Source organism: Oncorhynchus masou, chromosome 4 (genome assembly GCF_036934945.1).
Source record: "Oncorhynchus masou masou isolate Uvic2021 chromosome 4, UVic_Omas_1.1, whole genome shotgun sequence".
In the NCBI taxonomy this organism is placed as follows: domain Eukaryota; kingdom Metazoa; phylum Chordata; class Actinopteri; order Salmoniformes; family Salmonidae; genus Oncorhynchus; species Oncorhynchus masou.
Genome location: NC_088215.1, coordinates 11,227,428 through 11,251,415, shown reverse-complemented (window position 1 = coordinate 11,251,415; position 23,988 = coordinate 11,227,428). Strand labels below are relative to the sequence as shown.

General features: G+C 46.3%; 1 protein-coding gene across 5 annotated transcripts in view; it reads left to right on the top strand.

Annotated features, from left to right (window-relative positions):
* The window catches only part of LOC135523844 (septin-9-like), a 62,245-nt gene extending 38,476 nt beyond the window's left edge, over positions 1-23,769 (top strand). For 4 of the 5 annotated variants that reach the window (XM_064950819.1, XM_064950809.1, XM_064950828.1 and 1 more), the window contains 9 exons: positions 8,711-8,887; positions 13,035-13,163; positions 13,268-13,349; positions 13,453-13,590; positions 17,839-17,956; positions 19,980-20,075; positions 20,215-20,311; positions 22,033-22,084; positions 22,207-23,769. In XM_064950819.1, the coding sequence (XP_064806891.1) occupies positions 8,711-8,887; positions 13,035-13,163; positions 13,268-13,349; positions 13,453-13,590; positions 17,839-17,956; positions 19,980-20,075; positions 20,215-20,311; positions 22,033-22,084; positions 22,207-22,390 (1,073 nt within the window). In that variant the 3' untranslated portion in view covers positions 22,391-23,769. Of the gene's footprint in view, positions 1-7,642; positions 7,870-8,710; positions 8,888-13,034; positions 13,164-13,267; positions 13,350-13,452; positions 13,591-17,838; positions 17,957-19,979; positions 20,076-20,214; positions 20,312-22,032; positions 22,085-22,206 lie in introns of those variants that run through there. The other variant, XM_064950836.1, reaches the window with a different exon arrangement.
* Positions 23,770-23,988: the final 219 nt, after the last annotated feature.

Below are 23,988 nucleotides of genomic sequence, written 5' to 3'. Positions count from 1 at the left end.
TTGACCTCCTTAATCAGCTGGTTCCCTTTGGTTCAAAGGACGGATGAGAGATTGAGTGAGTGGGATATCCTCTTGGATGTACACTACAGGGCAGTTACGTATGTCCCCCTACTGTACCTAGCCTCACCTCAACGGACTGTTCCAGCCTTCCATTGACCCCCAAGTTGTTGACCAACCGAAAAAAAACTCAACCACACAGTTCACCCTTCCTGTATTATACTTACTGCTGAAATGTTTATTCTATTATACTGGGCCATTTACTTATTATATATTCTTATGTTGTGTTAGTTGTTATTGTTGCGTTGTCGACGGAACCTGCACGTCAGCCTTACGTCGGACGGCGTATTCCATGTTTATCCTGTACATACCACCAGTACTTGACTTGGTCCTCTTGGGAAACAGGGCGTCCAGCATTGCTCTCCACTCTTTTTTTTCTGCTTGAGGACTTTTACAGTACCCAGCACGGGTTTAACCAAACAGGACGAGTGACCAGATAATCTCCGACCTTTACAATCAGAATGTTTCTTCATACCCGAGTTCAATCAAGTACAGGTCTCACTGACACAACAGCCGAGGATGGAGTGTTTATTAAATAGTTTGGGGTATGGCCTCGTCTCCGAGCCACATGCCGATGACAGGTAGCCCTCTGCTGTGCAGCGGGAACCCAGAAAGGAGTTGCAATGACAGGCCTGGAGGTTATTATAGCTGGTGGTGGGGAGGTGGATGGTTGTCAAACTGATGCTGAAAAACAGGAACTGAGAGAACATTGGTAAGTTGGCATAAATAATAGAAAGAGCAGAACCAAATGCTATGCTGATGATGATATATTTGTATTCATTCCCACTATGCCCGAATAATGGGAAACAGAGTGAATTGTGTTATGCTGCTTGAAGTTAAACCAGCATTCAGACCAGCCTTCCTGATTGAACTTTTGTAAATGACTTTACAAGACTGTACTCTATGTATTCTAGAATGACTTTACAAGACTGTACTCTATGTATTCTAGAATGACTTTACAATACTGTACTCTATGTATTCTAGAATGCCTCTTGCATGCGTCTTGTGTACAGTAAGCTGTACAGAGGAAGAGTTGCTCTTATTGCAGTAGTCACTATTGCTCTATGTCCAACAGTAGGATCCGGTGCCATCCTGCCGTGCCCTTCCGTCAGCCCTCTCCCACACTGCCCCGTGTAATCCTACCATCCACATATCCGCTCAAGAGAGCAGAAGGCATGAAACTTTACGATCGCTTCATCCCCTGTAAAAGAGGGGGAAGAGGGAGTGAGCGAGAGATAGATGGGGGGGGGGGGTGACAATTTGGTTGGTGCTGGGCTGAGACCCTAGCCTGATCAAAGATCTGTTTGTTCCGTCTTGCCAACTCCAAGTCCTGGTGTGACAATTGACACAAATGGAGTTGGCAAGACGGAACACACAGATCTGGGACCAGGCTACTGGGAAACAAGGTCACCCCCTAGGAACTGGGACTTTAAAAGAGCAGACCGTGTTGTTAAGTGGATCAGTAACGGTGTGTGACCGAGAAGCAGAGGATGCCGAAGCTTCCTCCCAGAGCCCAAACGGAGAGGCATGACATCCTAGGCATCCAGCTAAAGGGTTGAAGAGAAGACTGTCTCTTATCTCAGCCATGCAAATAGGATCTGTCACAATGTGTGTTGCACCAATTATGAGGAAGCAGCTTAACTGGTGTGATCTCCTCAGAAGTCCAGAGACCTTGAAACTGGATTGGATGTTGGAGTTCTCATTCTTTATGACCCGTTGTCTTGTGAAGAAACGAGGACCAGACCAGTCCCGGATGGACCAGCTCAATCATTGACCACACAATTCAAACCGCGTGGCCCAACATCAGGCCAAGTTACTCGTTGTTCATGAGATGAATCGTTGTCATGGTCTCGCTCACCCATGTTTCCCTTCTCTGTGGTGTCCGGAGTTCTGGTATCGTCAAAGGTTGGGTTTGCCTCGAAGAACGGAGAAGAAGAAAAACACAACAGAAAGGCAACTAAAGAGGTTGTGGTTTAAATTGTAAAGGTTCTGACAGTTAATACGTTTTGAATAAGGTTCTGCCAAATTGCATTATTTAGTATATCGAAACCAAAACAAACTGAAAGCACATCTCTCCGCAAACAACCAACCTATTGTCTCATAATTCCACAAACATGTTTGAATGAAATTCATAATATGAAGTACACTCCTTGAATATTGTATTTGGGTCAGAATGTGCCTGATATTATTAATGTCAGAATGAAAGCAGAACAATGTTTGGTTATGGCTGCATGTAAATCAGTCCGGTGAAAACTGGGCGGATTGTATCCGAATGGGATGTGGGTGAGATTCCTGGAGAGAGAGAGGGGGAACATTCCTTTGGGAACGCCGTGTAGGCTGGCCAGGAGCGTGGATGGGCACAGGGTGCATGTTGGGTAAGGGGATTGCTTTTCAACGAGGAGAATTCGAATTTCAGTTTACTGACTGAATCGGAATTGACTCCAACCCTTGAGGGGAGTTTGGAATGTGGTGGCTATGCTTTTTAAGATGGTTTGTGGTTTGATACGCTATATCGTAGTACTAGTGCAACACTGCTGTCAGCTGGCATGATTAACACTATCCCCCAAATTCCCTGTCAAAGGCCTTGGTCAGTGTCGCTGTCATTTGAAATGAATCAGAAGTGCTTTTCTCTTCTTTCTTTTCTTCTTTTTGAACATGTCGACTTTTATAGTCTTCAGGTGGCGTATGAGTTGATACATTTCTCATTGATGTCTCTTTCGCTGTCTCGTCTAGGCCTCTTCCGTTGTGTCTCCACTGACAAAACAGGAAACCGCCAATCTACCGCCGAGCCTGAAACTTCACGTGTGGGGTGGAACGATGTAGCTCGTGCTCAATCACTACTAGAGAACACTGAGTTACGTATCTCTGTATGAGCCCATATTCACATGGCAGTAGAGAGGTTGGATGTGGCACGCAGACATGGCTGCTATCCCATACCCTAACCATAACCACCACCAATGCAGTCCCCTATGAGACCGTGTAGCGTAACTAGCCTTCAACATTCAGATCTCAACCACTTTGTTACACAAGATAATTGAACTTCTAAACATTAACTCATTTCCACCCTTGTTCGTTCATGTCTTTTTAAATAGAATCCTCCTCATTTGACCAAGGTGCTGGGTGTCCACATGGTCCCCATTGATCTCGGATGAGTGTCCACATGGTCCCCATTGATCTTGGATGAGTGTCCACATGGTCCCCATGGATCTCGGATGAGTGTCCACATGGTCCCCATTGATCTAGGATGAGTGTCCACATGGGCCACATTGATCTAGGATGAGTGTCCACATGGGCCACATTGATCTAGGATGAGTGTCCACATGGTCCCCATTGATCTAGGATGAGTGTCCACATGGGCCCCATTGATCTAGGATGAGTGTCCACATGGTCCCCATTGATCTAGGATGAGTGTCCACATGGGCCACATTGATCGAGGATGAGTGTCCACATGGTCCCCGTTGATCTAGGATGAGTGTCCACATGGTCCCCGTTGATCTAGGATGAGTGTCCACATGGTCCCCGTTGATCTAGGATGAGTGTCCACATGGGCCCCATTGATCTAGGATGAGTGTCCACATGGTCCCCGTCGATCTAGGATGAGTGTCCACATGGTCCCCGTCGATCTAGGATGAGTGTCCACATGGTCCCCATTGATCTAGGATGAGTGTCCACATGGTCCCCATTGATCTAGGATGAGTGTCCACATGGTCCCCATTGATCTAGGATGAGTGTCCACATGGTCCCCATTGATCTAGGATGAGTGTCCACATGGTCCCCATTGATCTAGGATGAGTGTCCACATGGTCCCCATTGATCTAGGATGAGTGTCCACATGGTCCCCGTCGATCTAGGATGATTGTCCACATGGTCCCCGTCGATCTAGGATGAGTGTCCACATGGTCCCCGTCGATCTCGGATGAGTGTCCACATGGTCCCCGTCGATCTGGGATGAGTGTCCACATGGGCCACATTGATCTGGGATGAGTGTCCACATGGGCCACATTGATCTAGGATGAGTGTCCACATGGGCCACATTGATCTAGGATGAGTGTCCACATGGGCCACATTGATCTAGGATGAGTGTCCACATGGGCCACATTGATCTAGGATGAGTGTCCACATGGGCCACATTGATCTAGGATGAGTGTCCACATGGGCCACATTGATCTAGGATGAGTGTCCACATGGGCCACATTGATCTAGGATGAGTGTCCACATGGGCCACATTGATCTAGGATGAGTGTCCACATGGACCACATTGATCTGGGATGAGTGTAACGAACCAGTGTTTAGATGAATCAGAGGTGGTTCCCAATGGAGCAAATCTAGTTGTGGAGTCTGGAAACAGCAGCTGTTAGGGTCTCGTCCATCCATTTTATTCATTCATCCATGCAAGGAAAGCAGCTCCACATGCTTTCCCTTAATACTTAAATCTCTTGTCACACTCAAGTCAGAAATGTCAGTTAGCCTTTTTTTCAACCCCAGTCTTACCAGTTGTCTGTTTTCAGAGTTCTGGTAAACACTGTGTTTGGTAGTCAGTTTGAAGTGTTAATAAGTGGAACAAATACTTTGATGTTGTGTTTGAGGGGTTCTTTCTGGGGTCAGCTAGTCACGTGTTTTTACAGGTCAAACATCTCATTGCGTTTGAATAAGCAACAGCTGCTTTGTTGGGCTTAGGGGCCCTTCGTCTTCAGTTTGGATGCAACGCGTATTGAAGGGGCTTTCACATCAAATTAGGGTCATTAGCGTGAGTTAAGTTTAGAATGTGTAGTAGTCATAGTTTCACTGGTCCGTTTTAATCAGGTGACTCAGCCAGAGACCCAGCAGGCTTCAAAGGCTGCCAGTGCCTGGCCGCTATTCTGACTCATAAAAGGAAGGCAATGCTTTCTATAAAAGCCTGGATTCTCAAAACCCCAATGTTGTTTTTCTTGTAGCTCATAAATGAGGAGGAAGGGTCCTTGGAAGATGAAATGTTTCTGACTAGGCCTATGGCCAGACTAGGCTAGAGACGAGAAGTGGACATTAATTCCATTCCTTTACTTTAGATTTGTGTGTATTGTTGGGAAATTGTTCGATATTGCCTTGTTAGATAATACTGCACTGTTGTAGCTCGAAACACAAGCATTTCGCGACACCCACAATAACATGTGTATTCGACCCAATAAAATTAGATTTGATCAGTGGTCTGAGAGTGAAACTGATCGCTCTCGTCTGTTGTGCCAGTCAAACAGGAACAAAGAATTCAGACAGCAGATTCTCAGGCCTGAGTAATGTAACTGCCATCAACACCCATTTTTCTCCTTTCTCTCTGCGTGTGTGTGTGTGTGTGTGTGTGTGTGTGTGTGTGTGTGTGTGTGTGTGTGTGTGTGTGTGTGTGTGTGTGTGTGTGTGTATACACAGAAGTTACCCACCAGATGGCACAGGGGGAGCTGGCATTGTTTGTACCCAGGGGTGGGATGGCTCATAGACCCTTATTAATATGCCAACAGTGACGGTTTGTATCCTGTCTCTTTCTTAGAGAGGCTGCTTCCTGCACTTCCTTACTCTTTTTCTAAAAATGTATTTTAATTAACTCTTATTTTACCAGATAAGTTGACTGTACACATCTAATTTATGGCAATTACCTGGGGAATAGTTACAGGGGAGGGATGAATGAGCCAATTGGAAGCTAGGGATGATGATGATGATGATTAGGTGGCCATGATGGTATGAGGGCCAGATTGTGAATTTAGCCAGGACACCGGGGTTAACACCCCTACTCTTACGATAAGTACCATGGGCTCTTTAGTGACCACAGAGTCTTTATTTAAGACAGCACCCTACACAGGGCAATGTCCCCAATCACTTCCCTGGGATATTGGGATATACGTTTTTGGGGGGACCAGAGGAAAGAGGGCCTCCTACTGGCCCTCCAACACCACTTCCAGCAGCATCTGGTCTCCCATCCAGGTCCCGACCAGAACCAACCCTGTTTAGCTTCAGAGGCAAACCAGCAATGGCAGGCAGGCAGGGAGGCGCCACAACATCAACAAAGGCCCTGTACATGCCACTGTGTCATGCTTTCCCTCCCCCTTTAACATCAAATGAGCACTCTGTGTGTACTTCTACATCTTATTCCCACTACATGGAATTGTCTGTTCAACAGGGATAGCAGCACCGCACATCTGCTCTTACATACAGTAGGGGCGGTTTCATCCGACCAAAGGGTTCACATTTCCCCATTATTTGATCGAATGTTTAATGTGAGCTTAATGAAGGCGCATAAAGAAGTTGAAGAGTGCTGAGTGTTGAGGGAACATAGAAACAAAACCCAGTACTCTGATGATGATGTGTGTTGATTGATGACGGTGAAGAGGCACGGCTTTTTCGTCTATGAAGTTCATGTTCCCAGGACGTTTCAGCCAAGCCGCTCTGTGGTGTCTTAGCCTCCATCAATCATCACAGGGTCTGGGAAACCGAAGGTCGAGACTGCAGCTCCACACAGATGCCGGCTAGTGAAGGTGTGGTCCATCCCCACCATCACCACCTACTCATTCTCTTCTATTGTGTCGTCTCGCTCTGACTATTAGTGGAGAAGAAACGGGCATTCCGTTCAGAGATTCCCAGGCGTTCCCATTATTCTACTGGGAGTCCTACATTCTGGGGTGTGGGTTTTTGAAGGGTGTGTGGGTGGGAAGTGTGTGTAGGTGATGTATGCGTGTGTGGTAGTTACTGGGCGAGGGTCCCGTTTGGCACTGATATTCTTGCTCCGATAGACCAGTTGGGAACACTGTTTATTAAAAGTTTATTAGCAGCACTTTTCCCAGGGCTTCCATGTGGAAAGTCTAGTACTTCCCAGTCCAAATAAACGAAAGCTCCTGCTGTAATGGTTCCACAACATGCTTACGTATTGTGCAGAAAGCCATTGGAGAAGTTTCTACACGTGACATTTAATTTAGTGTCAGGTCGGAGGCGGCGTGTTTTATGGGCACGCTCACAATTGTCGTTATCAGACATGGACAGGAAATGAGGCGCAGTGTGACAATGACTTCCGGTGTGCAAGGTGGAACAAAACGCAAGACTTGAATCATCAGGCCCGGCGAGCTAAAGCCAGAGGATGTGGATGCTTGTGTGATGAACAGGAAACCCAGAGACTGAGGTGAAGATTCCGCTGTAAAGACAGACGTGGCTGTTGATACTCAATCCATATTCATCAGGTCAACGGGCACACCGCGACAAGGAGCAGGGTGAGGTGGTTACAATGACCTGTCACAGGCCGCTAGAGCTGACGTTGTCAAACTCGAAAGGGAGTCCCACTTTCTCTCCTACTGTGAGTGCATGGACACAAACTAGAATGTGAAGCACTGGAAACGACAGCCACAGTTCCCTCTTGTCTGGAGCACGTTGATAGTGGTCCGTGTTTACAGGATATGGACATTTTGTCTTGAGGTTTGTCTGTGGATTTTCTGATCGCATTTTTATATTCATTCACAGCTATTTTGCTGGCTGTGATTACGCCTCTGTCTGTGGTTTTGGAGTGTCTGTAAACCTCGAGCAGTAGATGATACCACAGCTGTCAAAAGGGAAAAACACCCAACTGTCTCCTCCCACCACGCCGGAGCTAACGTTGTGTGTGTGCGCGTGTGTGTGTGTACATGCAACAGTTGAAAGCAGCTTGTTGTCTGTTCAGTAGGCTCGTCCAGACACTGCTTTGGCAGTTAGCCCTGCTACGATAGGCAGTCACACCTTCTCTTCAACGACTTTGGATTATCTGAGGTCTACGTCACTGTAGACTGTACTTTTCATCTACCTGCCTCCCAGTCACTCACTCAGGTGAGTGGTAACTTGTAACTGCTACTATTCTACAACACGAGTCTGTGTACTTATTTTTATTTTTTTATTTGTAGTTTGAAATATTGTGAGCACTACATCCACTTTACAGCTGCAGCTTGCCGCCATTGTTCACCACAACACACGCATGTACTTCAGATATATGTGACATAGGGGAGCGGATGTGTTTTTGTCCGCTGTTCTGTGTGTAATTTGTTGGGCTACAGTCTATAGGTTGTTGGCTGCATCACTCAGTTAGATTCCTCAGGGATCCGTGTTTGACGGTTGGGTGTGGACGGAGACGGAGACGGGACGGGGGGGGGGGTTCTGAGTCATTTCATGCAGTGTTGGTGTATGCAGTGTTGGTGTATGCAGTGTTGGTGTATGCAGTGTCGGTGTATGCAGTGTCGGTGTATGCAGTGTCGGTGTATGCAGTGTCGGTGTATGCAGTGTCGGTGTATGCAGTGTCGGTGTATGCAGTGTCGGTGTATGCAGTGTCGGTGTATGCAGTGTCGGTGTATGCAGTGTCTTTTCCTGTGGCTACAGTTGGACTCTTGTTAAGAGTCTGAGTTATTGTGTGAGGTGGAGGTGTTAACCGTCATACCCAGAGCATATGATATTCACCAAACATGCCACTACCGTTGTGTAGAATCAGTTTGATAAGTTTCATTTGTCCGGTGTAGTTTGGGTTCAGTACAGTTTGATATAACCAGCTGGAATTCAGTGAACTGTCGTGAAATCTACTCATTGATCAGCAGCTACAGTGACGAGTGAGATGGAACTCCCCTATATAAAATGTTCCATGTTGAACACTGATATCTCTCTCTCTCTCACACATCATCAGGGTCAGAGGTCAAGCCGAGCCACAGCAACATGTCCACCCCGCCGCACCCGCAACCCCCTGCCAAGGGAGCGTCACATGGCGCTGGTGACTTCAGCTACGTGGGCATCGATGCCATCCTGGAGCAGATGAGGAGGAAGGCCATGAAACAGGGCTTTGAGCTCAACATCATGATCGTCGGTGAGTGGTGTTGAACAGTGAACACGCACAAGCAAAACACACACGCGTGCAACACACACCCTTTTGAGATCATGGATGTGAGTGAATGGTTTTAAACACACACACACACACGTCCTCACCATCACATCTGTTACATCTACCCATCCCCAGAGAGAAAGACTTTAAATGAGATTGGTACACACTACACATAGTGGCATGCATCCTTCAGTACAAAAGAAAGCTGTCAGGCAGAGAGATGGTGGAGTAATGATGCCCATTAATGGTGAAGAGCTCTAGCACACTCCACTCTGCCCTCAGCTCACCACAGCTTGCGCGTGTCTCAGTCACCAGATCTCAACCGAATTGAACAGTGGCTCCTGAGACGGCGCTTTCCATCAACAAAACACCAAATGATGGAATTTCCCGTGGAAGAATGGTGCCGCATCCCTCCAACAGAGTTCCAGACACTTGTAGAATCTATACCAAGGTGCATTGAAGCTGATGTGGCTTGTGGTGACCCAACACCCTATTAAGACACTTTATGTTGGTGTTTCCTTTATTTTGGCAGTTACCTGTACTTTACCACGGTGAGAAGTGATTGAAGCTACGAAGAGCATGTTGAAGGACCTCGAGTCTCTCTTCCCAGCTTAGACGTCTCTGTGTTTGCGTGGCTGTCGGAGGGGATGGTGGTAGAGTAGAGTGTGGAAACACACACACACACACAGTATGTTTGTAAAGGAGCCCTGCGGGAGTGTGTTTTGTATACATACTAGCTGTCATAGTGGTTCATTGGAATGGTTTTGTTTAAAATAAAGGTGGCAACTCAAGGTACCAAGTCAACGAAGACCCATCTGGGCAAGGTCTCTCATGGCCATCATGTAGGAAGATCAATTCAATAAGTAAAACATTTTACGCCAGACTTCCATGTTCTCTGACTAGGCTATATCTTTCTCTTGTCGGCACGTCGTCATTGATATGCATCACAATCCTCATAGTTGTTTTCGGGCAAATTGCAGCATTCAGTCAGCGCTACGTCAGAGACGTCAGAAACACCCACTTAAAGTGGAGTCAGACATCAGAGAAAGGCAGACCTCCAGTGACTGGGATAGTTATGAGCAAAGGGTATGTTGCGCAATAGTGTGCATACAGTGGGGAGAACAAGTATTTGATACACTGCCGATTTTGCAGGTTTTCCTACTTACAAAGCATGTAGAGGTCTGTAATTGTTATCGTAGGTACACTTCAACTGTGAGGGACGGAATCTAAAACAAAAATCCAGAAAATCACATTGTATGATTTTTAAGTAATTAATTTGCATTTTATTGCATAACATAAGTATTTGATCACCTACCAACCTACCAACCAGTAAGAATTCCGGCTCTCACAGACCTGTTTTTCTCTAAGAAGACCTCCTGTTCTCCACTCATTACCTGTATTAACTGCAACTGTTTGAACTCGTTACCTGTATAAAAGACACCTGTCCACACACTTAATCAAACAGACTCCAACCTCTCCACAATGGCCAAAACCAGAGAGCTGTGTAAGGACAGGACCTGGTCAATGACCTGAAGAGAGCTGGGACCACAGTCTCAAAGAAAACCATTAGTAACACACTACGCCTTCATGGATTAAAATCCTGCAGCGCACGCATGGTCCCCCTGCTCAAGTCAGCGCATGTCCAGACCCGTCTGAACTTTGCCAATGACCATCTGGATGATCCAGAAGAGGAATGGGAGAAGGTCATGTGGTCTGATGAGGCAAAAATATAGTTTTTTTGGTCTTAACTTCACTCTCCGTGTTTGGAGGAAGAAGAAGGATGAGTACAACTGCAAGAACACCATCCCAACCTTGAAGCATGGAGGTGGAAACATCATTCTTTGGGGATGCTTTTCTGCAAAGGGGCCATTGACGACTGCACCGTAATGAGGGGAGGATGGATGGGGCCATGTATCGCGAGATCTTGGCCAACAACCTTCTTCCCTCAGTAAGAGCATTGGAGATGGGTCATGGCTGGGTCTTTCAGTATGACAACGACCCGAAACACACAGCCAGGCCAACTAAGGAGTGGCTCTATAAGAAGCATCTCAAGGTCCTGGAGTGGCCTAGCCAGTCTCCAGACCTGAACCCAATAGAAGATCTTTGGAGGGAGCTGAAAGTCCGTACTGCCCAGCGACAGCCCCGAAACCTGAAGGATCTGAAGAAGGTCTGTATGGAGGAGTGGGCCAAAATCCCTGCTGCAGTGTGTGCAAACCTGGTCAAGAACTACAGGAAACGTATGATCTCTGTAATTGCAAACAGGTTTCTGTACCAAATATTAAGTTCTGCTTTTCTGATGTATCAAATACTTATGTCATGCAATAAAATGCAAATTAATTACTTAAAAATCATACAATGTGATTTTCTGGATTTTTGCTTTAGATTCCGTCTCTCACAGTTGAAGTGTACCTATGATAAAAATTACAGAATCCTACATGCTTTCTAAGTAGGAAAACCTGCAAAATCGGCAGTGTATCAAATACTTGTTCTCCCCACTGTACATGTTATAGTGGCTATTGGTGGGGGTGGGGGGGGGGGTAGGACAGAGTTTGACACAGCAGCAGTACTCTCTGTCCCTCTCTAAAGGCATTGTGTGAAGGGTCAGTGGAGATGTAACTCAGACTCGTAAGGCCTCTCTGTGAGATGTATTACCCTAATCTCAGCCCTAAAGCCCCTCAGACCGCAGCAGTGTCCCCATAAAGGTTAATGAAGCTGGCACGGCTGGGCTGCCGATGCCTGCTGCTAATGGATGCCTATGGGGAGATGGCGGAATCAATCAAATGTATTTATAAAGCTCTTTTTACATCAGCAGTTGTCACAAAGTGCTTATACAGAAACCCAGACTAAAACAGCAAGCAATGCAGATGTAGAAGCACAGTGGCTAGGAAAAACTCCCTAGAAAGGCAGGAACCTAGAAAGAAATGTAGAGAAGAACCAGGCTCTGAGGGGTGGCCAGTCCTCTTCTGGGTCTTGGTGAGGAGTGTGGAGGAGTGTGTGGCCCTACTGCAGGCTGGAATGACCCTACAGCAGGCTGGAATGACTCTACAGTAGGCTGGAATGACCCTACAGCAGGCTGGAATGACCCTACAGCAGGCTGGAATGACTCTACAGTAGACTAGAATGACCCTACAGCAGGCTAGAATGACCCTACAGCAGGCTGGAATGACTCTACAGCAGGCTGGAATGACTCTACAGTAGGCTAGAATGACTCTACAGCAGGCTAGAATGACCCTACAACAGGCTAGAATGACCCTACAGCAGGCTGGAATGACTCTACAGTAGGCTAGAATGACTCTACAGTAGGCTAGAATGACCCTACAGCAGGCTGGAATGACCCTACAGCAGGCTGGAATGACCCTACAGCAGGCTGGAATGACCCTACAGCAGGCTGGAATGACCCTACAGCAGGCTGGAATGACCCTACAGCAGGCTTGAATGACCCTACAGCAGGCTGGAATGACCCTACAGCAGGCTAGAATGACCCTACAGCAGGCTGGAATGACCCTACAGCAGGCTGGAATGACCCTACAGCAGGCTAGAATGACCCTACAGCAGGCTGGATTGACCCTACAGCAGGCTGGATTGACCCTACACCAGGCTGGAATGACCCTACACCAGGCTGGAATGACCCTACACCAGGCTGGAATGACCCTACAGCAGGCTGGAATGACCCTACAGCAGGCTAGAATGACCCTACAGAAGGCTGGAATGACTCTACAGTAGGCTAGAATGACCCTACAGCAGGCTGGAATGACCCTACAGCAGGCTGGAATGACCCTACAGCAGGCTGGAATGACCCTACAGCAGGCTGGAATGACCCTACAGCAGGCTAGAATGACCCTACAGCAGGCTAGAATGACCCTACAGCAGGCTAGAATGACCCTACAGCAGGCTGGAATGACCTTACAGCAGGCTGGAATGACCTTACAGCAGGTTGGAATGACCTTACAGCAGGCTGGAATGACCCTACAGCAGGCTGGAATGTTTCTCGTCTTTCACAATTTGTGTGTAGGGTCTCTGTTCAGAGTCAGGAAACACATTCACGACAGGTGAGAAGAGCCTCATGGTTGAGGAGAAGCCCCTGTTTGTGTGTCCAGACCTATAGTTCACCCCCTGTGTTGGTCTCTAACAGGTCAGAGTGGTCTGGGGAAGTCGACCCTGATGAACACCCTGTTCAAGTCTAAGGTCAGCAGGAAGTCTGTGGTGTCCACCCCCGAGGAGAGGATCCCCAAGACCATCGAGATCAAGTCCATCAGCCACGGTAACACACACACAGACATACACACATACGGATCTGTGGTAATCAGTATACATTTAGCAAGGTAATGCATGTCATGGATTTCTCCTGTGTCTCTCTCTGTCTAGACATCGAAGAGAAAGGCGTGAGGATGAAACTAACGGTAATCGACACTCCCGGCTTTGGGGACCACATCAACAACGAGAACTGGTGAGTTGTAGTTTTTCATTTTTATCCCTTACCACAGAGTGAATGACTGGGATGTCGCCTGTCTGTGAACTCCATTTCCCATGTGCCCCCCCCCCCCCATCAGCTGGCAGCCAATCATGAAGTTCATCAATGACCAGTATGAGCAGTACCTGCAGGAGGAGATCAACATCAACAGGAAGAAGAGGATCCCAGACTCACGGGTTCACTGCTGCATGTACTTCATACCACCAACTGGACACTGGTGAGTTATGGACACACACTCTCTCTCTCACACACACACACACACACACACTGTTTGTCTGGGACTTCACCACTTCCTCTAGACTGCCCCCCTTTTCTCTCGACCACTTGTGGACGTCACAAGAGACTCGGAGGTAATCGCTTTGGGAATCAGGTTTCACAAAGACTCAGATGCTATAGTACCCAAACGTATAGACTGTGAAAGCAAAACAATGAGTGCCAGGAAGACTAAGACCATGTATGTACAATAAAACGTTTAGGATACATTTGTGTATTTGACCAGGAACCGCGGACGTGGCAAAGTTTTGAGAATTACTTCATATTAACTAACTGAAATATAAACATCAAAATCCTCAACATTCATGCAAAGTTAAAAGCATTTTATTCTAATCGACGGGGAAGTCGTTAAGTGGCTTCAGTCGGTCTCAGAGCATGTAAAGATTCTGTCAAGGTCCTGCAGTCTTCTAGATGTGTATGCATTACTAATAGAACAGTTTTTAAACACCCAGGTGGTGGCTGTTTGTCCATTAGTTATACTCAGGAGTGTGTGTGTGTGTGTGTCCCTGTTTGACACAGTTTTTCACCTCCTTGTGACACCACAGCTGCAGTGTGTGTGTGTGTGTGTGTGTGCCCCATGGCTGTGTAACAAATGACCCCCTGTTACCTATTTTAGTCCACTACTATTGACCTGGGCCCCTATGTCTCTGGTCAAAAGTAGGGAACGACATAGGGATTAGGATGCCATTTGGGAATGAACCCATGTGTCTAGGACAGCTCCGTGCTTTGGTGCCATTATGTCCGTAATGGACACTACACTGAACATTCAGTAATCCTGGCATCCCATATCACCAAATAATAGCAGAGACATCAAGTTTTATAGCCCAATGGTGGTGGCTCTTTTTATTGTCAAACTTCAATTTAAAGGTATTGCCCCTTGGGTTAGTTAGAGTACTTTAAGTGTCAGCAATTTGCTTCAAGGTCTCTTTTTTTAGTAGCTCGACCGGTTTTCCATCGACATAGGATGCGCCCCAAACGGCACCCTATGCTCTGTGGGCTATGGCCAAAAGTAGTGCTCTGTATAGGGAATAAGATGCCATTTTGGCCGCACCTGTTTTCAATGGAAGTGCATAGCAGCCGTAGACTGAATGGTTGACCGGCACTCCTCCCCTCTCGGCTGTCCTCGTGTTACCTCGTGAAGGATGCTTTCCTTGAGAACTACCAGGGTAACCCGCGGTTACGCCAGGCAATGTTGCACTTGGACTCTCTTGACCCGTGAGGGGTTTTTATTAAAGGCATCGGAAAAAGTGGGAAGAGAGCAGTCTACGGTGCGGTCACCCCCCCTCATCTACATGGTTGCTTCCATTTTGACCACAGAACAGAGTTAGCACTGACAGCTCAGCCCTCCCTCTGCAGACACAGCTACCAAGTTGACTATTTCCCTTTTTGAAGTGGAGAATTTGAGCATATGGCGTCTCTCTGTGTGCATAAATATGTACGGTACATATGTTTAGTGTGTAGGAGTGCATTTTGTGTGTGTGGGTGGGGTGGGTGATCTCTCTCACACTCTCCTTCTTTCCTTTTATTTCCCTATGCCATGAAGTGGTGTTGACTGTCTGTCTCTGTCGCTCCTCGCTCTCTCCCTTACCGTGTCACGTGGGTTTCTCTCAGGACACCCTAGTATGACGTGCATTGACACGTGTTGTGTTCTGTTCCCGCCCGGTTCAGTGTGCCTGTCTCTCCTCTCTCCTGAGGGGCCCCTCTATAGTCCAGCTGCTCCAGGTCTTTGAACCAGGGTGACCCAGCATGGCTGGGATAATTGTAGGGGAGAGGAGAGCAGAAGGAGAGGAGCTGGAGTGGGGAACAACCAGAGGCATTACTGCCAGCCAGGCAGAGAGTGGTGATGCCATAAGAAAGAGAGACTGAAAAGAGATTTGGGGGAAAAGAGAGGGAGCTATGTCGGTGCTCATACAATTATCAGAAATTCAGAATTAGCAGAAAGCCCACTCTGTAAATGTGATGTACTTGTATAGAGTATTGTTCCACACGGTATGTCTTAAAATGAACAACATCAAAAAAGGGTAGTGTTTAGATATTCATATTTTCAACGTTGAATGAATGAATGTGAAAATGTGTATTTCAGAATCTAGACATACGGAACAACCAGAGGCCCTGCCAGGCTAGCTATTGCCTGAACATTCCCATGCATTCTCCTCTGATAGAGAACAGAGAGGAGAGTGTGTACAGGATAGAAAGAGATGAGATGGGGGAAGAGAGAAGGTTTCTAGGAGGACAGAAGAGTAGAGAAGCTCTGAAGACTTAGTAGGATGCACAAGCTTTGTGTGAGTGGTTAGTTGAGGACAATATCTCTCATCACATGATGCTCAATATAGATATGTATTCAATTGCGTTATCCAACACGTTTCACCTCCTAAAGCTGCCGTCCATGACAAATCTTGAGACGACCTTTATATGTTTGCAGGCTTATATCAGTTGCAGTTCATAACCATTTTGTGTTTAACCTTGGAAAGATTAGTCTTTTAAATTTGAGAATTAGGATTATACTGGCACACTGCTGCACAATCACGTTGTCATCGATCAGAAAATAATAGACAATGGACCATCATTGCCCCCTAGTGGTATATCTGTCTCATAACATCCATGACTGAAAAGTCATCAGTGGATGTGACATCCATTGCCCCACAACTGCTCTATCATACTCAAAAGAAATGTCCTTTGTGATTGAATACACATTTTGGACATGTTTTAAATTATACCACAGTGCTGCAGTACAATATAACCTACCAAGCTAAGCTACAGGAAGTTTTGCTAGCACAGACTGAAATATGTTCCGGGATCCTAATGATGTCATTGAGGAGTACACCACATCAGTCACTGGATTCATCAATAAGTGCATTGATGACGTTGTTCCCACAGTGACTGTACGTACATACCCCAACCAGAAGCCATGGATTACAGGCAACATCTGATTACAGGCAACATCTGCGGAAGCTTATAAGAGATCCTGCTATGCCCTCCAAGGAACCATTAAACAGGCAAAGCATCAATACAGGACAAAGGTTGAATCGTACCACATCGGCTCCGACGCTCGTCGGATGTGGCAGGGCTTGCAAACTATTACAGACTACAAAGGGAAGCACAGCCACAAGCTGCCCAGTGACACGAGCCTACCAAACAAGCTAAATTACTTCTATGCTCGCTTCGAGGCAAGTAACATGAGAGCATCAGTGTTCCGGACGACTGTGTGATCACACTCTCTGATCACCAACAACGATGAGACAGCCTATAGTGAGGAGGTCAGAGACCTGGCTGTGTGGTGCCGGAACAGCAACCTCTCCCTCAACTTGATCAAGACGAAGGAGATGATTGTGGACTACAGGAAAAGGAGGACTGAGCACGCCCCCATTCTCATCGACGGGGCTGCAGTGGAGCAGGTTGAGAACTTCAAGTTCCTTGGTGTCCACATCACCAACAAACTATCATGGTCCAAACGAACCAAGACAGTCGTGAAGAGGACACGACAAAGCCTATTCCCCCTCAGGAGACTGAAAAGATTTGGCATGTGTCCTCAGATTCTCAAAAGGTTCAACAGCTGCACCATCGAGAGCATCCTGACTAGTTGCATCACTGCCTGGTATGACAACCGCTCTGCCTCGGAACGCAAGGCACCTACTAAGGGTAGTGCGTGGGGACAAGCTCCCCGCCATCCAGGACCTCTATACCAGGCGGTGTCAGAGGAAGGCCCTAAAAATTGTCAAAGACGCCAGCTTCTACCCCCAAGCCATAAGACTCCTGAACAGCTAATCAAAGGGCTACCCAGACCCCTCTTTTACGCTGCTGCTACTCTCTGTTTATTATCAATGCATGGTCACTTTAACTCTACCTACATGTACATATTACCTCGACTAACCGGTGCTCCCGCACATTGACTCTGTACCGGTACCCCCTGTATATAGCCTCACCATTGTTATTTTACTGCTGCTGTTTAATTATTTGTTACTATTATTTTCAATTTTTTTACTTATCTATTTTATACTTAACACATTTTTCTTAACCAACAATTCTTTAAGAAGTTAAGGGCTTGTAAGTAAGCATTTCACTGTAAGGTCTACTACACCTGTTGTATTCTGCTCATGTGACAAATAACATTTGATTTGATCAGAAAATATCTCCTTTACTCTTGAAGTTATCTTGTTAACATCTCTCTCTCTCTCGCGCTCTCTCTCTCCAGTCTGAGGCCCCTGGATGTGGAGTTTATGAGTCGTCTGAGTAAAGTGGTCAACATAGTCCCTGTCATCGCTAAGGCAGACACACTCACCCTGGAGGAGAGGGACTTCTTCAAACAGACGGTAAGGTGTGTGTGATGTGTATACATGCACGTGTGTGTACACAAAAAGCCTATGACGTTGATCTGTAGATTTGCTTTTAAACTAGTCCCTTTTGCACTACAACAACCTGACCTGGGCTGACGTTAGGCCTTTACAGCAAGGTAGAAACAGGGTAACGAGAGGGTAAGATCACACACACACACACACACACACACACACACACACAGACAGGGTAACGAGAGGGTAAGATCACACACAGGCCGGTATGAAGCGATGCCAGGCATTACACACAGCAGTCATCTGGATAAACTACTGTACTCTGCCCAGTCTGGGGAGTAGTGGTATGAAACCCTGGAAAACTTAACAGATGTATTTAGCCAGAAAGGAGCATTTTAAGAAGTGATTCATTTACAGTATTGCAGCTTTCTGTAAACCTCAGAGGCAGCTGACGCCTGCACAGATGCCAGTTTACTGTAGCAGGCGAGTCTCTTATTAGCAATAAGCTACTGGGTACAGGAGATGGAGAAGCCACACAGGACCTCAGATGAGGAGTTCCCCACCAGAGTTTAGAGTAAGGTTTATGCAGCACTTGGTAGAGGCTGTCTGGTAGCTGCTCGGTAGAGGCTGTCTGGTAGCTGCTCGGTAGAGGCTGTCTGGTAGCTGCTCGGTAGAGGCTGTCTGGTAGCTGCTCGGTAGAGGCTGTCTGGTGGAGGTCCGTCAGTAGCTACTCCTCCGTGAAAGAAAGCGCAGCCCTTTCTGTTGATGACTCATGTCTATGGTACAGAGGCCATCTCTGCTGATTTAGAATTCGATGGAATTCTCCGTTACTGCTTTCTCTTCCTGCTTTCTCTTGAAAGTTGCACCATACCAGGATACACAGGCCTCAATGACCTGCTTGGCTTAGTTTTAATAAAGGCCTCTGCATCCCACCCACCCCTGTTCCAGTGTGTGTTTGGTGGTCAGCCTGTCAGAAGAAAAGAACATACACACACACACACACTCGAGGGACGCTAGTCTCCCCCTCTCTGGCATCGAGAGACAGAACTTTATTAATTCTGGAGGAGGAAACACGCTGTGCAACTTGGCTACCATTTTCCTCGACAACAGCCAATGAGAACAAGGGCAGGCGAGATGGAAGCTCTGGGGCTTGTAACCAGCTTGTTTTGGTTGGCTGCATGGACTGGGCCATGTACGACCCTGGGATTGTGATCTTAATTATTATTTTTTGACGTTTCTTCCTTGTTCTCTGTTCCCTGCAGCAGTTGACATGCACGCAAAGGGAACCAGAGAGCTTTTTATTGTTTTACCCTCTGTGTCCACAGTTCGTTGGGGGCGTGCGTGCGTGTGTGCTCTGGTCATATTCCCCCGACTTTTGTAGGCTTATCATATAGGCCTAAGACTGAGAAAGTTACAAGTTTAAACTTTCCAAGAAGTATAAACAGAGAAATTTAGAAAACCTGTTCATCGTCGACCAAGTGGAAACTGTCAAAGTAGTAATTGTGAGCGGAATGTTCATTCATTTAAAGGCCATCACCGCTGGCAGGAGAAGCCTGTCATTCTCACTCTCGTCTGTCTTCCAGCCATTATAAAGACATAGAAGGCGGCGGCCATTTTGTAAACCTGGGTGTCTGGCTGTATATTTGTGTACTAGTGGTTAACCTCCACATCAACTCTCCATGTTAAGGATCATTAAAGATCGTTTCACGTCAACACCAGCCTTAGCAGTGTTTACGGTGGACTCGGAGTGAGCTACTCTAGAATTGAGGTCAGTCATTTCCTGTTCTGTTATATTTTCAGTCACGGTGACCTCATACTGGTCTAACAATCTGGCTATCTGCATGAATCCTTTATCTTTTTATTGCTGGCAGTTACCCAGTGAAAGTTGAGTTGGAAGAATGAGTACCAGTTGGCTTATTTACTGTCGATGGATTCTGACGGTGATACAAGTCTCAGCTTCCATTCCCCTGGGCTTCTACAGTACATTTGATGTGACACTGCAACATGGTGTCAGATTGTGACGCGTTTCTGTTATATGTTTGTGCAGATCAGGGAAGGACTGCGAGCCAACGGGATCGACGTCTACCCTCAGGAAGAGTTTGACGAGGATTCTGATGACAGGATGATCAATGATAAGATCAGGGTGGGTTTACAGTGTGTGTATAGCCCCCCCCCCACACACACACACACACACACACACACACACACACATACACACACACACTGACGCATGGATTCATTACAAAGCAATTGTTTGTCTTAAACTGTGTGTGTGGGTTCAGGAGATGATCCCATTTGCTGTGGTGGGGAGCAACCAGGAGTACCAGGTCAATGGAAAGAGGCTTCTGGGCAGAAAAACTAAGTGGGGAACCATAGAAGGTAATTCAACACACACACACACACACACACACACAACCCTTACTATCCCTGTCAAACTGATCCTGTCAAATGGGCTGAAGCAGATTTACTTGGCTGGACTGCACGGTACAGTGGAGAAACCATGCATACGTATGTTACTGCTGCCAGTACATGTTTAAGTCCCGGCCAAATGATTGAGTCTTTTGTGACTATGAGCGCGTGTTTCTCATATCCACTCTTCTCTGGTCTGTGACTAAAGACATTTCTGAGTCACAGACCCAAGGAGGATTTACTGAGCCATCTTTATCAAAAACACAGTGGGGGGGAAAAGGAGAGCGAGCGAGTCACAGCTCCTTTTCACTGGAGGGCTGATTGTTTCCTTCCCAGAATGCACCTGTCCCCTTCAGGGCCCCTCTTGGCCCTTGGTGAATGCTCCTTTCATCACTCCACACTTGTATAGAACAACTATATTATTCTGGACCTCTATTCCTGTTAGGTCTGTTCAAAGAACCAACCAACCAGAGCTTAGCATACATAGCTTTCTAGTGTTCTGGTACTTAGTTCCTGTTCTGGAACTGTCAAGGTGTTCTTTAAACACCCATGGACTGTAATTGAACTCTAAGACAAAGGTGTGTTTGCGAGCATGGGTGTGATAAGAGTGAGTAATGTGGTTGTCCCCTGGCTGAGGGAACAATGACTCTAACCCAGCCAGGCAGTTAGTGTGCTCAGGCGGAGTGAAGGAGGGCGTAAGGGAGGAAAGGTTGAAGAGGGAGGGAGCAATCGGAGAGGAAGCTGCTGGGCACGTCTGCACCGATATCATAAATTAGGCCACAAGAGGAGGGAGGCCTGTGGGCCCAGGATTCTCATGGCCAAGACCTGGTTCTTCTCGTTCTCCTCCTCTCTTTCTTTCTTTCTTTCTCTCTCGCTGATTCTCTTACTCGCTCTCACTTTTTCTCCCTCTCTCCTCTTTCTTTCTGTCGTCTCTTAAGTTCTCTTTTTCCTTTACCACTGCCCCAATGTCATTCTCTCTTTCTCACTATCGACCGTTCTTCCTCCCCCACCTTCTCGTTCCATTAAGTCAGAGAGGGCTGGTGCCCAATAGGGCAACATATACAACGTGTCGGTCTCTGTGTGTGGTTTGACGTGTTAGTCCCATGTTTGCAATGGGTGGAGGAAAGTGTTAGCCCGAGAAACATTTAAAAACCAGCCTGGTTGAGGGAGACCCACCACCACGTGAATCAGTACACCCACCCACAGACTGTGGTGGTCACACAGCAACACCCTCTTCTCCCCCCTCCTCTCCCCCGCCCCTCCCTAAGAGGAATGAAATGGAATGCAATTTCCTGTGCTGCGATTTCACATAAATAACGCTCCTTTTTCATTTTGTGTACTTGACATAATCGATCGTTCAAACATGGAAGAGTTTGTTAAACTGTCTGACTTGCCGAGGGAGCTGAGATGTGTTAAATTACTTGTAATGGAAGGTGTCATCTTGATTTAAGATGATTGTGGCAGATGTCAAGTTAAATGGGCTTCCTTGACCTGTCTTTGGCACAACACTCCCATCTTGTGGCAGAGTGTAGAATAGCACATGACATTTAACTTGTTACACACACCCTGATACACAACATATATGCTTACGTGGCTATTGTATTGTATATTATTTGAGTAACTGTAAACAGAAAACACTTGCTGTTTATCCCATAGAATGCAATTTCATTTTCTTTACTCTGTTTTTGCAGTTGAGAACATTGCGCACTGTGAGTTCGCCCACCTGCGAGACCTTCTCATCAGGTGAATATTAACTGGGTTTGAAGTGATGGCGATACTGTGTTTGAGCAGTGTTTGGATGACGCTTGATGTCTCTCTGGGCTACATTGCTCACTTAATCTTCATCTGTGTTTCCTCTCTGTCAGGACCCACATGCAGAACATCAAGGACATCACCAGTAGCATCCACTACGAGGTGTACCGCGTTCGCAGGCTAAACGAGACCGGCGCCCAGCCCAACGGCCAGCCACCCAACACACTGGTCAACCCACAGCCACAGCAGGCCAACGGGGTGGCAGCACAGCACCAAGTCCTGACCCATGAGATGTAGACATCTGACCATCTGCACACACACACACACACACACACACACACACACACACCTTTAATGGCTGGTAACTGTGACACACCACATGCAAACACACCAAGTGACACACACATGACTCACACACACCCACCCATCCTAACTGGCCGATATGGACTGTACACACTCCAAAGAGGATTCCAATATCAAGTGTATAACAATGTTTTACATGATCAACTGCCAAAAGAGTTTCTGTTACCTGGAAGGTCTAGTGTAGCTCGTTGTAGGTCAGAGCTGTTGGGTAAAACCGTACAATATGTCCCCTAGGGAGATGGGATGCCACTGTATTCTAACACACAGAAGAAGTGTATAGACCAGCTATCTAAGTATAGCGGATCAATTAGCTTAACTAGAAATAACTGGCCGAAATGACCTGGTCTACGTTTTGGGTTGTGCTGTATAGTGTTGTCTAGATACTGGAGATATTAGGAGGTAGGGTTTAGGTTCTTTGTATATTTTTGGACACATCTGCACTGCCCTGAAAGGCAGCAATGCAGTGTGGAGCAGCTTTGAAATCCCTTTGTCTTTTTCCATTGTGTTTTCATATGTTTAAGACCTCTTGCCAAACCATCCTGTCTATACCAATATGCCAATGTCATATGTTGTTAAACGTATCATGTTAATGCATAAAGTGCATTTTACATTTACTGTTGTGTTATATTATTGTATTGTTTATTGTCTGGATGGTGGGGACGCAGGGAACAGACATCCCTATGCTCTCAGACCTTTCTCTCAACCAAATGAAATGTCCTTTCTGTTTTAAAGAGAAGCAAATATATAGAATTGATTTATAAATAGGTATTTATGCTTGTTATGTATTCACTTTTAATTTGAGTTTGATATTCATATAGCCTACACACTCCCATTGTTCTCAGAGAGTAGTTGTGACAGAGATGGGAAATCTACAGAGATTCTCTTTGGTTGTATTTGCTTGCCCTCATACTTTGTCCCCTTTTATTTATAGGGAATTGTATGAATCTAGATTTATATTCGGTCTTTTTGGACATGATGCAGAGTAGGACTACAGGGAGGTTGAATATGTTGCCTGTATACACAGTTTGAAATCATATTTAGTTCCCCTGACAGTTTTGCATTCTGGGTGTAGTCGACCTATAACTCCCTTATCTTCCCTACTATTCATCACTCAGCTAAAACTCATGGACGGAGGTCAAAACCGAGAGTACTATTCATTCAGCAATATAGCTCGATAACATAAATGACAAAAGTTAATGCAATGTTTATTGTTGTATAGTTATTGTGTAACTTGTTATAGTATGATGAGAGTATGGTTTATCTTTGATATGCTATGTCAAAGAAATAAAGATTGATATTTTTATTGTTTACAATTGTCTTGATTGCCAATTAATTTCACCTGTGCAGGTGACTCCTCCCTTAACCAATCACAAAAACCCCTTTGCGCAAGTGCAATTTGGCATGTCTGAAACCGTGCGAAAAAGAAGGGTACCCCTTTATTTAGTGTGCCATCAAAGTTGAGGTTTTAGTGTCAGTGTCTTTGCAAAGTCATAATGGGGAAGACCAAGCTGCAAGTTATTTTAAACAATCTG